The sequence below is a fragment of the Hyaena hyaena genome, unplaced genomic scaffold (genome assembly GCF_003009895.1).
Source record: "Hyaena hyaena isolate Hyena2069 unplaced genomic scaffold, ASM300989v1 scaffold_1252, whole genome shotgun sequence".
Lineage (NCBI taxonomy): Eukaryota > Metazoa > Chordata > Mammalia > Carnivora > Hyaenidae > Hyaena > Hyaena hyaena.
This window is the reverse complement of record NW_024081889.1, coordinates 106,562-125,037: the sequence shown is the minus strand read 5'-3', so window position 1 is coordinate 125,037 and position 18,476 is coordinate 106,562. Positions and strand designations below refer to the sequence as shown.

General features: G+C 34.6%; 1 protein-coding gene across 1 annotated transcript in view; it reads right to left on the bottom strand.

Annotated features, from left to right (window-relative positions):
• Window positions 1-18,476, bottom strand: part of LOC120224811 (IQ domain-containing protein M-like) — a 251,748-nt gene that overhangs the window by 129,795 nt on the left and 103,477 nt on the right. The window contains exon 4 of the mRNA XM_039223068.1: window positions 6,869-7,030. Within this exon, the coding sequence (XP_039078999.1) occupies window positions 6,869-7,030 (162 nt within the window). The remainder of the gene's footprint in view (window positions 1-6,868; window positions 7,031-18,476) is intronic.

Below are 18,476 nucleotides of genomic sequence, written 5' to 3'. Positions count from 1 at the left end.
CTGAACTAACCATAGTTTGTTTAAACGTATCCAAACTATAATAGACCATTTCCTGTACTTAAGCATATATAAGTGATATAAAATATATGAAGCTCCTTTCAAATCAGGATTTATTTGACTTTTTCATTTTTTAATAATTAATCTTACAGAATACTCCAAAGAACAAGTTCAAAACTCAAAGTGGTTTTAACAAGAGTATAAATGTCTATATCTTAATAAGCTAATGATAATCAGGACAAGTCAGGATAACAAGCTTATAAGGCAAAATAAAGTATGTAAATATTAATGGTCATAAGAAAATATGGCAAAAAAGTAAAGAATAATGATGGATAGAAATCTCCAAATGCTGAGATTTGTATTTTAAAAGTTTAAGACAAGTGCCTATTTTTGTCTTATTTTATTTTTCCCTACATTCATTTGCTTTGTTTCTTAAATTCCACATATAAGTTAAATATGAGACTCTTAACCATAGAGAATAAACTGAGGGTTGCTGGAGGGAAGATGGGTGGAGAAAGGGCTATATGGGTGATGGGCATTAAGGAGGGCACTTGTTGTCATGAGCACTGTGTTTTATATGTAAGTGATGAATCACTGAGCTCTACTCATGAAATCTATACTGTACTATATGTTAACTAACTTGAATTTCAATAAAATCTTGGAAGAAGAAAAAAAGTTTAAAACAAGTGCAAAGATATAAGCAGAACATGTGGTAGCTGGATTATATTCACAGTAAATTAGATATATGGGATTATCATATCTTCTTCTGAATTCCATCACTTAAAAAAATGAGAAAATTTGGAAATGTTTAGAGAGAAGAGCCAAAAGACATTAAGGATTAGAAAGAGGGCTTCTGAGGAATATTTTTAAAGGTCTATTATATGGCACAAAAACAGACATATAGACCAATGGGACAGAATAGAGAACTCAGAATTGGACCCACAAATATATGGCCAACTAATATTTGACAAAGCAGGAAAGAGTATCCAATGGAAAAAAGACAGTCTCTTTAGCAGATGGTGCTGGGAGAACTGGACAGCAATGTGCAAAAGAATGAAACTGGACCAACTTTCTTACACCATACACAAAAATAAACTCAAAATGGATAAAGGACCTGAATGTGAGACAGGAAACTATCAAAACTCTAGAGAAGAAAGTAGGAAACAACCTCTTTGACCTCAACCGCAGCAATTTCTTACTTGACACATCCCCAAAGGCAAGGGAATCAAGAGCAAAAATGAACGATTGGGACCTCATCAAGATAAAAAGCTTCTGCACGGCAAAGGAAATAATCAATACAACTAATAGGCAACTGACAGAATGGGAAAAGACAGTTGCAAATGATATATCAGATAAAGGGCTAGTATACAAAATCTATAAGGAACTCACCAAATTCCACATCCGAAAAACAAATAATCCATTGAGGAAATGGGCAGAAGACATGAACAGACACTTCTCCAAAGAGGACATTCTGATGGCCAACAGACACATGAAATGATGCTCAGCGTCACTCATCATTAAAGAAATACAAATCACAACCACACTGATACCACCTCACACCAGTCGCAGTGCCTAAAATGAACAAATCAGGAGACTCTAAATACTGGTGAGGATGTGGAAAAATGGGAACCCTCCTACACTGTTGGTGGGAATACAAACTGGTGCAGCTCTTCTGGAAAACTGTGTGGAGGTTCATCAAAAAAAATAACAATAGAACTCCCTTATGACCCAGTAATAGCACTGCTAAGAATTTACCCCAGGTATACAGGAGTGATGATGCATAGGGGCACATGTACCCCGATGTTCATAGCAGCACTCTCAACAATAGCCAATCATGGAAAGAGCCTAAATGTCCATCAACGGACAAATGGATCAAGAAGATGTGGTTTATCTATACAATGGAATACTACATGGCAATGAGAATGAATGAAATCAGGCCATGTGTAGCAACATGGATGGAACTTGAGGGTGTTATGCTGAGCGAAATAAGTCAGGCAGAGAAGGACAGATACTCTATGATTTCACTTATAAGTGGAACAGGAGAAACTTAACAGAGGACCATCGGGGAGGAGAAGGTGAAAAAATAGTTGAAGAGAGGGAGGGAGCCAAACCATGAGAGACTCTTGAATGCTGAGAACAAACTGAGGACTGATGGGGGTGGGGCAGAGGGGAAGGGGGTTGATGGGCATGGAGGAGGGCACTTGTGGGATGAGCACTGGGTGTTATATGGAGACCAACTTGACAATAAACTACGAAAGAAAAAAAAAAGACATCTTGAAAAATAAAAATAAAGGCCTATTATAGAAAAAGAAAGATTCTTATTAATCTATGCATGGACTTAATTTTGTGGACTGAGAAAAAGTTTCAACTGCAAAGAAGCATGTGTAAAAAGAGAAAGTTGTATGTTGCAGAGTAGAAAGTTCTGAGAGAGATCATCATCAAAAATCAGACCTGTCAAGGACAATTATGTAATTGCCAGAGTCTAAAGATGGGATTCTCATTTGGCTAATATACATCAGGTCTTGCCTGAGGCAGTGGAATAACCTGAACAGCATGAAGAGATATCTTGTACTTTTATAATGGGTAAGAAAACAGTGATTAGGCTGGGAAATCAGTTCCAGCATTAATTATATAACTTAAATAACCATATGTTATAGGGGTAAGTAAAATGTACTATATGAAGGGCTGGAAATGATATATGGAGAAGAAGTAGTAGAACTAAAAGTCTTTGCTCATTACGCAGGATCTGAGCTAATTAGAAGCCTTACATTAATATAATAATATGATTAAGTTAAGAATGCACCATTGGTTTGAAAATGTAATTTAATCATTCATTTGTATGCTCTAAATGATTGTCTTGAGAGATAATTGCTAACCTACTCCTTTCAAGGTATTCCCATTAGAATTCCAGGAGTTCCTTAATATAATCTACACCTTCCAGGCTGAGAACCCACCAAAGTCACAAAAGCTAATGCAGGTGAGAAACAAGTTCAGTGTGTCTGTGACAGGCCAGAAGACCAGGGAGACTCAAGGGCAGACAACTCTTAAGGAAAGATAACAAAAGACACATGAAAAGACCAGCCTTCCAAAAGGCTTGTTAAACTCATTTTCTGAAAATAAGTTTGACAAAACATATGTTCCTGAAGAAAAATTTAAAGCCTTTTTTTTATTTCATGGATCTAAAATTATAAAATTATGATTCAGAAGAAATACTGTGTGTATTTAAGCGATTTGAAGTTATGACTTATGCTCTATTCTAGTGACATTCAAACCACTATGATGGGGATTATGGGATATAAAAACATGGATATAATGAATATTTTTAGAGTATGTATGGTCCTAATACTATATAATTTGTCAGCAACCATACCATTTATAGTCATTCACTAACTCTATTAACTACTCCTCAGTTCTTGCTCATGATGCTTCCCTAAATCTACAGAGTGAAGTCAATAAACAGGAGTGCCTACACTGTGGATTACTATTAATGTTGGGACACATAATAAATTCCCAGAGCTATCTTCCCTAAAATGTTTCTAGTGGAGCAGATACCGAGTTTAGAAAGTGCTTCTGTAATACACTAATCTTTCTCAAGGCAAATGCTGGAAACTATTTTCTCTATCAATTTAATAACAACTGTAATTCAAAAGGATACAAGACCTTGGTCACTGACTAAAAAGGGAAAAGATAAGCATAAAACTTCAGAAGATAGAGTCTTTAACTTACAAAATAATGCCTTTTGCATGTTTTCTTTATGTTTGTTTTATTTGCACCAAATGTTCACAAATGGGCTATAAACAATGAACACAAATCTTTTGGAATGTATGGGTTACACTGTGGTAATGTTCAGGTGGAAAACAGCAAAGAGAAGATAAATTGCAACAGGATCTTGGTACATGTTATAAAGCCTGAAGCCCTCAATTTTCTTTTTCATAATTTTCCTTCTTTTTCCTTTTTCATAATTTTCCTTCTTTTTCCTTTTTCATAATTTTCCTTCTTTTTCCTTTTTCATAATTTTCCTTCTTTTTCCCTCCTCTTCTTCCCCTGTATTATCCATCAGAACAAGGCACTTAAATATACCATGATATACACTAGCCCAATGATACTGTACTAAATCTGTGGCTCTCTATAGATAAGTCCTAAAATGCTGAATTGAAAACTTAAAGAGAAATAATTTCTCAAAAGTATTACCAAAATACAAATTTCACTATCTTGGTTCTTTACATTTATGTTTTCAACTTTATTTTATAGTTTTATTGAAGTATAAATGAAAACTGCACATATTTAAAGTATACAATTTGATGAATCTGACATATGTATACATACATGGAACTACCACCATGGTAAAGATAATAAATATTGCCATCATCCCCAAATTTTGTAACCCATCATATCTCACTTCCACTCCCCAACCCAATCCCAGGTAAACACAGATCTGCTCTGTCATAAGGTTTAGTTTTATCTAGACTTTAAAATGAACTCACACTCTTGTCCTCTTTTTTCGGATCTGGTTTCTTTTACTCAGCATAATTCTTTTCAGATTCAGCCATGTCATTACATATATCAATATTGTCACTAGTTCTTTTATATTGCTGAGTAGTATTCTGCTTGGATATATCACAATTTGTTTAGCCTTTATCCTATAGATAGGCATTTGAATTGTTTCTACTTTGAGTCTTTTAAGTAAAAAGGGACCTATGTATATTCATGTACAAGTCTATTATGGATGTATACATTCTTTCAGTTTGGATATCTAGGAGTGGTATTGTTGGGTCATAAAACGGGTTTATATTTAACTTTTTAAGAAAACACCAAATTATTTTGCAAAGTGTTCTTACCACTTTACATTTGCACTGGCAGAATATTAATGATAATGTTGCTACACATGCTTGTCAAAACTGGGTGTGTTCAGTCGTTTTAATTTTAGTCATTCTAGTAAGTGTGTAGTGGTATCGCATTGTGTTTCAATTTGCATTTCCCTAATGAGTAACAATGATGCAATCTTTTTTGGACTTGTCTGTCATTCACATAAATCCTATTCTCTTTTTATTTTGTATTTATTTATAAAATTTTATTTAAAGTAAAGTTCACTCTTTTGGTATACAGTTCATTTTGACTAATTTTTAGAGTCACATGACGACTATCATGATCAAGAGACAGAACAATTCCATCACCCTATGAACTCCCTCATGCTGCCTCTTTGTGATAAAATCCTCCCATCAGCGGTAAGCCCTGGAAATCACAGGACTGATCTCTGTCCTATAGTTTCACTTTTTCCAAAGTGTCATTTAAATAGAATTTATATATAGCCTATGAATTTCACTTCTTTCACTTAACATGATGCATGTGAAATTCCTGTTGTGTGTATCAATATTTCATTCCCTTTTATAACAGAAAATGTTTCATTGTGTAGATGTAACAAATTTCATTTACCAACTCACCAGCTGAAGAACATTTATGTTGTTTCCAGTTTTTGGCAATTATGACTAAAGCAACTATATACACTTATATATAGGTTTTTGGTAAACAAATACTGTTATTTCTCTTGGGTAATTACCCCAGAGTGAGGTGGCTGGCTTATAGTTAAAATAATGTAACTTTATAAGAAAATATCAAAATATTCAGAAATTGATTATATCATCTTACATTTCTACCAGCAATAAATAAGTGTTTCAGTTGCTCTACATCCTTACCAGACTTGGCACTGTCATATTTTCAAATTTAATTTTGTCTTTCTGATAGGTGAGGATTCTCGTTATGACTTCAATTTGTATTTCCCTAGTGACTAATGATGTTTATCATCTTATATAGAACTTAAAGAGAAATCATTTCACATGCTTATTTGCCATCTAGATATCTTCTTAGTCTATTTGGTTTACCCAAAATACAAATGTAATAATAGAAGAGTAGTCTTTTCAACAAATAGTGCTAGCACAGTTGGATAAAACCATGTTAAATTTAAGAAAGAAAAAAAATAACTTCAACTTATGCCTTGAGCCAAGTAAAAAAAAAAATAAACCTCAAAACAGATTATACACTGGAATACAAAAACCAAAGGTATAAAATTTCTAGAAGAAAACCTTGAGACCAGAAGTCTGAGCAATATTTCTTGGCTATCACAATAAAAAAATAAAGAATACAGTGGTAAACTGGATTTCATCAAAATTAAAAACTTCTCTTCAAACCATATTATTAAAAGATAGAAAAGACAAGACACAGACTAGGAGAAATTATTTTCAAAGACTATATCTTAAAGGATTTATATTCAAAATATCTAAGGGACTTTCAACACTCAGTAAGAAAGGATCTATTATAAAAGGGTCAAAAATTTCAACAGTTGGACGACGATGATATCCAATGACGAATACATAAAAACATGCTAAATACCATGATCCCCTGGAAAAATGAAAACCACAACAGAATACTAATATCTCTCTATCAGGATGGCTAACATGTAAACAACCAATTATACCAAGTACTGATGTAGCTGTGGAGCAAATGCAATTCTGAAGTCTCTCCTGCAGGGAATACCAAATGATAGAACTACTTTGGAAAAGAGTTTGGTTAAGAGAACTGCTAGCATAGGTGAACAAACGTTCACAGTAACTTTCTGTAGAGTATCACATTTTGGAAAGCAACACAAATGTCCATCATCAGGTGAATGACTAATCACAGTGTGTTTCCACTATTCTAGAGGAGGGACCAATGTGTAATGTAACCACTTTTTAAACTGCAGGAATAATACTTGAGAACTAAAATGAATATTGCATAGGGCCTAGATATTACCCTACATCATCTAAGTGACAAATAATAGTTAGATAAAGGGTCATTTCTTCTATATTATAAAAAAAAATAAGATTCAGCATCTTACCTATATATTTATATCCTTCTTCTCCATTTACTATGGGTCTCAGCCAAGTTGACCTAAGTCGTATATTTTTATGCACATGGGCACCTTGAGGGGGATAGAGCGTAAATAACATTTCAATAGCATTGTACTTCTTGAGGAGTTGAGAATATCTGTCATGGTCTTCTGTAAAAAAAAAAAAATGAATATTAAATTTTTTGAAATCTTAGACATTTTTATGAAATGTCTAATGTATTTTTAAAAGATGCAACTTAAAAACTATTTAATAATTTGCATGCTAATGGTTATGTTGACAACTGGGTTTTCTTTAGCCAGAGGTACTTCACCAACAATCTTACTATGCAGATAATTCCTAGCAAAAATTAAGGAGTAAGGGATTTACTAATATCATCTTTAAACTTTATCACTTTAAAGTAGTATTATTAATAGATATGGAAAAAAGTAAAGTAACCAATGAATAGTATTTATATTATACATAACATAACCATATATATTTGTAATTGCTATTAAACAATGAAATCAGATTCATCTGACAAAACTGTTGACTAAATGTAGAGTTCCCTAAAGTGGAATGACTGAATTAATATTCCTAGACTATGGTCTTTAAGAAAATATAGTGACTTGTATACAAATGTTTATTTTTTTTTAATGCTTATTTATTTTTGAGAGATAGAGAGCGTAGAAGTGAGGGAGGGGCAGAGAGAGAAGGAGACACAGAATCTAAAGCAGGCTCCAGGCTCTGAGCTGTCAGCACAGAGTCCGATGTGGGGCTCGAACCCACAAACGGTAAGATCATGATCTGGGCCAAAGTTGGACATTTAACCGACTGAGCCACCTAGGTGCCCCATATAAATATTCACATACCACTTATTGTATGGAAGGAATTGTTCCAAGTTCTTTTAAACACTAATACATTTAATTTTCATAAAAATTATCTATAAGGCATATCATATTATTTTAAAAATGGAAATAATGAAGAATTTGAGAAGCAGAGAAATTAAGTAACTTGCCTAAATCTTGCAGTCTGTAAATGATGCAGATAGGCTTTGGATTATCTAAGGAAGCTCTGATTTGCAAACATATGATTGTCAACCAAACATAATGTGCATTAACTAGTAGATGAGAAAACTCGAATCCAAAAATAATTGGAATTGTAGAGTGAAAATCTTTGGCTATGGACCCTGGGCCTCCAGTTTGTAACTTCAGTTTTTGGTTGATAAACCAGTGTCTAAAATTCAATAAGACAATCTCCTGAGCAATGCATTCAAAGTGACCCTACCTAGAAACATCTCAAAGGAAAGAGAAATACTGATACAAATCTTCATTTATAACCCAGTTACTTTTATTTTCTTTCCTTCCTAATTTCCTTCCTTTCTTTTTATATCCCTTTATTTTGTTAAATAGCATATTTTGTGGTATAGTAAGTATAAGACAATATGACATAATGCTTGAATGATTAAGAAATTAGATTTGTTGGTGAGCAGTGTGCCAGGTATCAATCTATTGCCTCACTCCTAATCCAACTCTCACTGTCCTGCTTCTGAGATGAGAGCACTTCTTCGCCATAAGGCACAATTTTATGCGTCTTCCATAAAAAGCAAAGAAGGGAACTAGAAGATGAAGGGGCTCTTTCTGGTTCTGGGTACTTCTGTCTGCAAGCCCCAGCAGTGCACAGGGGCTACCACTGTAGGGGACTTTCCGGGTTGTGTCTCCTGGAACACCCCACACACATACACTGGGAGGTTCCGGCCAAGTTCCAGGTTGCAGCACCTTCCCATAAATGGTTTCCCTGTGTGTTCCACAGTGTGACACCTTCCTATGGACAGCTCCGCGAGAACCCCAGAAAATGCCCTCCCTGTGAGTTCCCCTAGAGTCAGTGAACTTATTTATCATTCACTGGGCCAAAGCTATGCCTTCTCCAAGAATAGGTGGCTTCTGGGAGGTGGGGGTGGAGTGGAGGTAGAAGTTCTTCTTTAAAATTGGTTCTTTCCTTAGGTGCTCTGCTTCAGACCTGGAGTACCAGCCACTCCCTATATCTGCTCTCAATTCTTTAGAGTTCCTTTTATGCATTAGTAGCACATCATAGTAAATAATTCTTTACATTAAACTCTTCCTGCTCAAATTACTGTGTAGCTTCTATTTCTTAATTGGACCCTGGCTGATACAGACAGACCTGGGCTCTACTTCTCAAGTCATCATTAACAACTGTGAAATATTAGACAAATCAGTTTATCTTCAGGTGAGAATATTGACCTCATAAAATTGTTAGGACAATGCTAACACTTAAGTGATATAAGATATACCATATGGTACCATGTCTATATGTACTAGATGAATATGTTACCATTTTTCATCTACAATTATTTCAATAATAATAGAAATGAAAGACTTAGAAAATAGTAAATAATATGTTATTGCATCTTTCCATTATACACATCTTAGGGACTTCTACACCTCCTTTTAAAAGGGAAAGTTCAAAATTGTTCCCTTGCAACTAACAAACAAAACAAAGAAATGAAAACCCAGACATCCTCACATATGTGAACAGATTACATGTAGCTTCAGAATTCTATAGGTGATATATATATATATCTGTCAACACCTGCCAAAATCATCTGTCAACAAAAGAAAGGAGGCTGGAACTATTATAAAAGCTGTGCTGAGGAGTGAACCTGCCGTACTTTTTTGCTCATACTTCTTCAATAAGTTGGAGGGAGGGTGCAGTGTTTGGGTCACTCAGTAGGTAAAGTGTCTGACTTCAGCTTCAAGTCATGATCTCGTGGTTCATGAGTTCTAGCCCCACACTGGGGTTTGTACTGACAGCTCAGAGCTTGAAGCCTGGAGCTGCGCTGGATTCTGTGTCTCTGTCTCTCTGCCCCTCCCCCCACTCATGCTCTCTCTCTCTTTCTCTCTCTCTCTCTCAAAAATAAACATAAAAAAATAAGTTGAGTGGGGGGCTCTTCATGCTAGAGAGGACTTCAAAAGTTGTAAGGGAGTCTAAGGAGGCAGCATTACGTCATGAGAAATCACATAGCTAAATAAAACACAAGACTGAAATTTTCCATGACACACAAAATAAGGAAACAAAATAGATCAGAATTTCTCTCTTTGAAACCATAAAGAAAATGAAAGTAGGAAAGACTAGCAATAATAGAAGTTATTTAGTGTAAAACATTGGAACTGCATTTAAGGTTTCTCCCCTCCTTGACATTTATATCTTTCTAACTCCTTTAGCTTAAAAAAGATGTTTGATAGGATTATGCTTATTGGTTTTAATAAAGCACTATATTTTCCATAAAACCAATGTTTTCATTTCAGACAAAATAAAATGCCTACACTAAAATCTCTGTAGTGGTAAATGTAAAACTACAACTTTTTCTTTTTGGCTTAGCTCAGAGTCCTGCTAATGTCACCATTTACCAACAGGTAATACAAATGATATGATTTCTGAATGACTACCTTCCTTTATAACATCAAAGTTGATTACAGATAAGCATTTTTAGTTTTAGAAAACACATGGTTTATAAAACATGATCTCATTTTATTACATATGTCAACACAAGATAAAATTAGGAACCTAACTTTTGTTGCAGATATTGATGATTTTTGTAATTTATGGGGGACCTTCCTTTGAATGCACTGCTAAGCCAATATTGTCATATTGGATTCAGATATAGTAGTACTGTTCTCAGAACTCAGAGTAAGAGCTTTTCCTTCCTCCTTCCTCTCCATGCCACATGTGAAATCTGAAGATCTTCAATACATGTATCATAGTCTGGTTCTGTGGCAAAAGCCCACACAAAATTTCCAGAATTCTCTATTGCTCCCAGGCCACCAATTAGTTAATCATCTTCATCAGAGGGAGCAGTGGTTGACAGCAGAGGTTCTGGGGCAGCACGGCTTGAGTGTGACTCTGGATCGGCCATTTATGAGCTATGTTATCTGAGGTAAGTTAGTTAACTTTTCTCCAGCTCAGTATCATTGGTAAAGCTGTCCACATGATAATGTTGTTATGAGGACTACAGGGGTTAACATACGGAAAGTCTTTAGAATAACATCTAGTCTTTAGAAGTAACACCTGGTTTGTAGCCAGTATTATTTAGCATTAGTTATTACTATTATTATGATGTGTTCCATTTAACAGATACCGATACAGCCTCTGTCTTATTTAGGTAATGATGGCAGTTTCCCATCTCTTCCTCCATCTTGCTTGTTTGTGGGTGGGTGGAAAAGAGATCAGTTGTATTGAAGCTATTGCCCTTTTTGGTCACTCTTACACTGGTTTGGATGCTCTAAGGGTTGGTGGTTCCTATTTGGATATGGATTGGAAGTTTTTTTTACTTGGTCACTTGTGGGCTACTAATTGGTGTGGTGGTGGTAACAATATTTTGATAGATCTAAGACATTACAGATGTAGGGCCCTATCAATTTATATACCACTAAGAAATACAAAGGACTAGAAATTTATCTGTGGCATAGCATCGATTATAAGACATAGCTTAATTTCAGTAACATTAAAATATGAAAGTATACATCTTAGAGTTAAAAAAAATGTGGCAAAATCAAGATACTGGTACAGTTGCCTAAATGAGAACTCCACTTAGCTAACAAATAGGCATCTCAAAGTCTATGCACCAAAACCTATCCTGTGTCAAGGTTACCTGTCTTGGAAAATAGCATCTATCTAATGGTAAAGTCTAGAGAAAACTATCACCTATATCGACACAATTTAGTTTCCTAAATAGTCGTCTTGGTCCTTCCAATCTTATGTCTAAACAGCAGCCACAATAATATTTTAAAAATGTATTTTTTATACTTTTTCCTATTCGTTGGTTTCCTGATGCTCTTAAATAATGTTGGCCCTTTACTAAGTCCTAAAAGATTCTGAACATTCTGGCCCCTGCCACCTCCTCCATTTCTAACAACCTTGGCCCTCTTTCAATTCCATAAATACACCTTGCTTCCTCCTGCTAAAGAACCTTTGCATAAGATACTGTGTCTGCCTAACACATCCCCTCTCCTTCCCTCCATTACTTCAGTAACTTCTACACCATCTCATGTCTCTCCCCAGAATCTCCTCTGACTCTCGCCAAAGTAGACCAAGCCTCTGCATTATAAGATCACAGAGTATTGTTCTCTGTAGTTTTCCTCTATTATACTTACTGAAGTTTGTAATTTTATTATTTATATTATTAGATTAAAATCTGTGTCCCTTACAAGACTATTAGCTTCAGTCAGGCAAGGTCCATGACTGCTTGCTAACCTACTCACACTGTATCACCCATCACCAAGGAGTGCCTGATATTTACAAATGGTCAATAAAAGGCTTTTTAATGAAATGAATAAAACAGTAACTGATTGTATTTCGTGGGTGCAAAGTAGGTTATATATGCTAGCTAACTGAATCCTAAAGGCAGATATATTAATCTGCTTACAACCCTGTGAATTTCATCTTACCACATTCATATCAAATCTTTTTTTGTAAATGTTTATTTTTCAAAGAGAGAGAAAACGCACACACACAAGTAGGAAGGGGCAGAGAGAGAAGGGACAGAGGATCCAGAGTGGGCTCTGTGCTGACGGCATGGAACCCAATGTGAGGCTCCAACTCGCAAGCCACAACATCATGACTTGAGTTGAAGCCCAATGCTCAACTGCCTGAGCCACCCAGGTGCCCCTCAAATCTTAAGATACTGAGACAGAGGGAGTTTGCAGAGCATTCTCCTGGCTTCACAGCTAGTAAATAGTGAAGCCAGCATCTACTTTTAATTCTGTCTCACTTCAAAGCTTGTGCTTTTAACGAGGATGCCAAACTGTTTTAAACAAAGGGTTCTGGGTGTCATATGACTGTCACTGGCCTCCAGAGTTGCTAGTCACCTAGTGGCCTCTCCCCTTGAAGTTTTCTTCCTATCTTTCTAACTGTTGAGCTGTCCCAACATACTCAGCACCATGGTTTCTTTCACAGAGGTAGCTCACAGCTCTTTCCAGGAAGTGGCCTGACGCTCGTCTTCTCACAAGAATTTATTTTGTAGAGGATACTGACGATCTCTCAGACCAACATCACTATTCATCAACTGATTAAAACCCTCTTTGTTTGCTAAGGATGCAAACTAGCATAAAATCCCAGTGTGACCCCTTTAGCCTCTTTCAGTTTTCCCCTGCCTCTCATATAAGTGAGGTTTGTTATGTTCGATATTTGTAGTAGATGTGAATTTTCAGAGACCCCCTCAAAGGTCCCTTCCCTTCCTCACCCAAACAGAGCACTGCATTATTGACAGTTCATTGCTTCCCTCCTGCAAATCCTGAATCTGAACACTTAAGGCAGGGTTCCCAGACTTTCACACAATGATTTAAAAAAATATTATAAATGGGATCTTACTAATTGAGTTTATTTGTATGTGGCAATTATTCTTGTTTCATGGTTATTTTAACATTATTTCATGGCTTTAAACACATTATGTGTTCATGATAGGAAATTCTGGAAATAGAAAAAAGCATAAGAAAAAAAAAGAAAAAAGCATAAGGAATAATTATTACTTTCAGTAATTGGCTAATCTAATCCCATATGCATAATTTTTATTCTCCCACAACAGTGAAGAAACCACAATAGAGCACAGGTAGTAAATAGGACACTTGGTGGCAAATCACTTCTAGATGAAATAAATATTAAAATATTTCTATTAAAAATAATAAATTAAGAAAATGTTTTCAAAATTAAATATTAAAATTTAAAATTGGGTAATAGACTGAAAGTTGGCAGCTTTACATTAGCAGTCAGAATGATAAAAAGAAAGACCACCCATTATCACACTTGTCCCTTTCTAAAATTATTATTAAAGGATATTTTAACACTAACCATGCAAGAGCAACATAATCTTAGGTGCAAACAACAGTATTTACATCGAATGATGGGAATCTTAAGTTTCTAAGATTTTTCAAAGTGTCAATCTCTTCCTAATGGGCCTGTCCTCAATACAAATCCCAGCACAGACTCAACACTTAAAAAGGGCATGTGTGTAAATTGTACGTTCAAGACCAAACCTAAGTGTATCAGAGAGAGTTAGGGGGCTAAAAAAGCTTGACTAGCAACACTGGGTCAGTAAAGCAGAATGGCAGACCTTGTTACTGATGTCAATTATTAACAAGTATTTTCAAATATGGGTAGAAAGAGCCTATACTTTACCTCTGCCCAGTGACAGCACTGCTATGTAACCCAATTTATCACCAAGGTAAAAATATTGTTTAAAGCCTTTATAAGAACACAAAATTCACAAGCTAAAAGCAATGGTGATAGTCAAGGTTTTCTTCCATTGTGAACACTATGCATTCATTAAAATGCTGATTTATCTCTCATGTGCCACTGACCAGTCATAGTAGGTTCTGTTATGGGGTTATTGAATGTGAGCTTGAACTGGTGGTCGAATCACCTATAACTCACTGTAAATGACCAATTTCTAAATGTACTTTTACTATCTTGTCACTGCCTCAGCAGTTATGTGGCACCCATTTTCTCTGATTTGAAATAAGTGAATGTCATACTTTTTGTCATGCCATTTTTATCTAAGCTTTTTCTATTTATTAGTAAATTTATTTATTTTTTATTAATTTTTTGTTAATGTTTATTTTTGAGAGACAGAGAGAAAGAGTGATATAGAACATGAGCAGGGGAAGGGCATAGAGAGAGGGAGATACAGAATCTGAAGCAGGCTCCAGGCTCTGAGCTGCCAGCACAGAGACCCATGCGGGGCTGAACTCATGAACTGCAAGATCATGACCTGAGCCGAAGTTGGCTGCTTAACCAACTGAATCACCCAGGCGCCCTTATTTACTAGTAAATTTTAAAGAAGGCTATCAATTTATCAGTGTGAAAACTATGTATGTCTTGAACAAGGGAGATGAATGTAAAGCCTCCCCAGTTTTAAATTAATGAAACTTTCTTATATTTAATTTATTTTAAGAAATAGAAGATCTTAACAATCACTAATGGAAGAGCAAAATGTTAAAGTTCGAAACCAAAAGGCAAAATGATTGAAGGCAGTTAAACAATCTGCCACTGCATAATATGACCTGTAAAAATAAATGCAAGGACTATTGATCTTTAATATTATAGTTAAATACTGCTATACTCACTTTAAAGAAGAGGAAAAATGTTCACCAGCACTTGACTGAGAGTAAAAAAATATAAACTAAGGCCATACACCAATTAAAAATTTGTTAAAGAATAGCAAATGTTAATTTAAAAATTATTAAAATATAGTAAATATTACTATTTTTAAATCTCCTCAGTAATGGAAACAGGCACATATTGTGAATTTTCCAGAATGTTCTACATAATTCAAAGGTTAAATATTAGAAAACTGTATCTTTGGCATACATCTTTAAAAGTCCAATAAAATTCTGCTATTAAATAGAAAACTGCAAAATTGCAGCCACTGGATTATTCAATAATCAAAGTACAGTTATTTCAAAAGTTTCACTTCTGAATTGGAACAGAGTTCATTAGAAATATGCTAACATTTAAATTTTATTTCCATTTTATTTTTACTCTTTAGACTTAAAAGCAAATTAAAAGCATTTTCAAGTATTTGATAAAGCTAAAAGACTTTTCCCTTTTTCTGTCTTCATGAAATTTAGATAAAAACACAGATCATACTACTACACATAAATTATATAGCTACATAGAACAATAAAATAACTGGTTAATAATTCCAATAGAATTATAAAGATTCCTTATGAGGGGCTTTCTTCTAAAAGCCTATGTTAAAACAAGATGGTCTGTTAAAACCTAAAATAAATTGCTAAATAAATGCTCATTGATAAATTTGTGTTTTAAAAAAAGCATCTTTGTTATTAAACAACAAAGAGTAAGATAACTTTACATCTAAAAACCTGAAATAAAATAATAACATGAAAAACCCAACAGCATATTTAAATAATAATACCTAAGGAGGAACAAGGATTTAAGCTGGGAATGTGATAGATCAAATAAAATGTAAATTATTTTGATAGATGTCCAAAAGGTATTTAATAAACTAAAAAAAAAAAATCTCTTCATAGAGACATCTAGTAAACTTGGAAGAGAAGAATATGTAACTTAAAATAAACATCAATAGTACATAATAACATTAAAATTAGTGAAGAAATAACAGTGTAAATCCTTATCATTATTATCTAAGGTCTCAAAAGTTCTAGCCAATGCAAAAGTCAAGAAAAAGATATCATAAAGTCAAATCCTAACTGATAGATGCATAATTATGAAAAGTATCACATTATCATTATTTTCAGGGGAACAATTATATAATAATAAAACAACAAAGATCAATTTTAAACTATTATGATTTTAGGCAGTAAAACATGGCACAGGTTATAAAATAAACATATGATAATTAACAGTCATTAGAAAAACTTGCCAGAAGGGGCACCTGGGTGGCTCAGTCGGTTAAGCATCCGACTTCAGCTTAGGTCATGATCTCACGGTTAGTGGGTTCCAGCCCGACATCAGGCTCTGTGCTGCCAGCAGCCACCCTCCCCTGTTCATGCTGTCTCTCTGTCTCTCTCTCTCTCAGAAATAAATAAAACATTTTAAAAATTAAGAAACAAAAGAAAATCTTGCCAGAATATATAATAGAAAAAGAATATGATTCAAAAAGTTTTTAAAAATCACAATGAAAACAACTAGAAAAAAACCTGTGTGTGTGTGGCTATCTATGTACTAGTAGTAATGCAAACACTGTCTCATAAGTTATTGGGGTATTCTGGTTAATATTAAGTATCCCATTTTAAAAATATGTCCTTCAAGGCATCTGGGTGACTCAGTGAGTTACGTGTCCGACTTTTGATTTTGGCTCAGGTCATGATCTCATGGTTTCATTGGTTCAGGCCCCACATAGGCTCTGTTGTAACAGCATGGAGCCCTTGAGATTCTCCCTCCATCTCTGCCCATCCCCTGCTCACACTTTCTCTGTCTCTCTCAAAATAAATAAATAATCTTTTTAAAAAATGCCCTTCATTTTTCTCTGAAGGTCTGAGTCCCAGGATGGCCAGATTAAATCCATTATCATGACTCTATTCTCACTAAAAACAAATGCTTCTCTCACCTTAGTTTGAATGCTTTTACTTTGAGAGAATGCAACAGCACAAAAAATTCTTAAAACTCAGGAGCACAGTGGCAGTTTTTATTGAGTTCACCATACGTAATTCAAAAGAAATGTCTTTTCACTTTCTTTGGAAGAATATTTTGTTAAAAAATTTTAAGTTGGAAGCATAAAAACTCCAAATAAATCTACCTTAAATTGTTAAATCAAATTATGAACTCCCCAATCCTCTTGTTTTTCTTGCCACATACTGTCATCTTTTTGACATTTTCCCATATATATACACATCCTTAAGAGTCAGGTGAAATCCAACCAATCTTCAGGCTATTCATTAGTAATATCAGTTTCTTAATGTATATTGGGGAGAAAGTTGGAGTTAATTACACAATTCAATATTTTAAGTATTATTGTCCCCTACTATCTCAATCTCTTCCTGAAAATTGTAATAATGGGCAATTGAATATAACAAACTCGAGGCACCTGGTTGGCACAGTTCATTGATTGTTGGTCTTTGGCTCAGGTCATGACCTCACTGCTCAGCTCCTGAGTTTGAGCCTTGTTGTCGGGCTCTGTGCTGACAGCTCAGAGCCTGGAACCTTGGGTTCTATGTCTCCCTCTCTCTCTCTGCCCCTGCCCTCTACCTGTACTCTCTCTCTCAAAACAACAACAACAAAAAAGCATTAATTAAAAAAAAAGAATATAACAAACTTAGCTCTATACATTTACTCAACAGTTATATCAGCTTGCTATGCAAAAAAAATATTATCAAAAAACTCCAAAGATCTATTTTACCTCTCATGTGCTTAGGACTCTTTCCAGATGTAGGAGGTCAAAATAATACCATGCTGTTTCATACAGTGAAATATGAACTCCAAATAACTAAGAATCTTTCCTGATTTTCCTAGTGAATATCATAAATGAGGTGTTAAATATTATTTTATGCACTAATTTTTTAAACAGTGAGTGCTTTTAAAACTGAACCATTATCTAGCTTTTTGAGTTCATTTGGCAGGTTAATTTAGGTTTCTTAATACCAGTAAAGAATCCTATAATTTCAGATCTGTTTATTCATTATCAAAAATTTTAAATGAATCTAAATTCTTTCTGAAACAAGGATGAGTACAAGTTAATTAGTAAGTAGAAGTATTCACTTATTTAACAAATGTCCAGTTTATACTTACAGTGATAATACTCCTGATTAAATGGTAGTAGAGTGAAATCAATTTTTTTCCTCTTCTCCTATCCCATGGTAACCCCCCAAAACATTTTTAATATACCAAAATTATAAATATATTAACATCTTAACTAAAACATTAAAATTCCCACACCTCTTATAAATCTGTAAAGTACTTGACAGAAATAATGAAATTCAGACCTAAATGAGAGAGAATATCTATACCTGATACAAACTTCTTCAAATCTTGGACAAGAGACAGATGTGTTTGAAAGGAAAAATCATGGTCTTGAAGGACCCCTCCAAGGACCTTTTGAGGAACTGACAAGACCTATCTGTATAG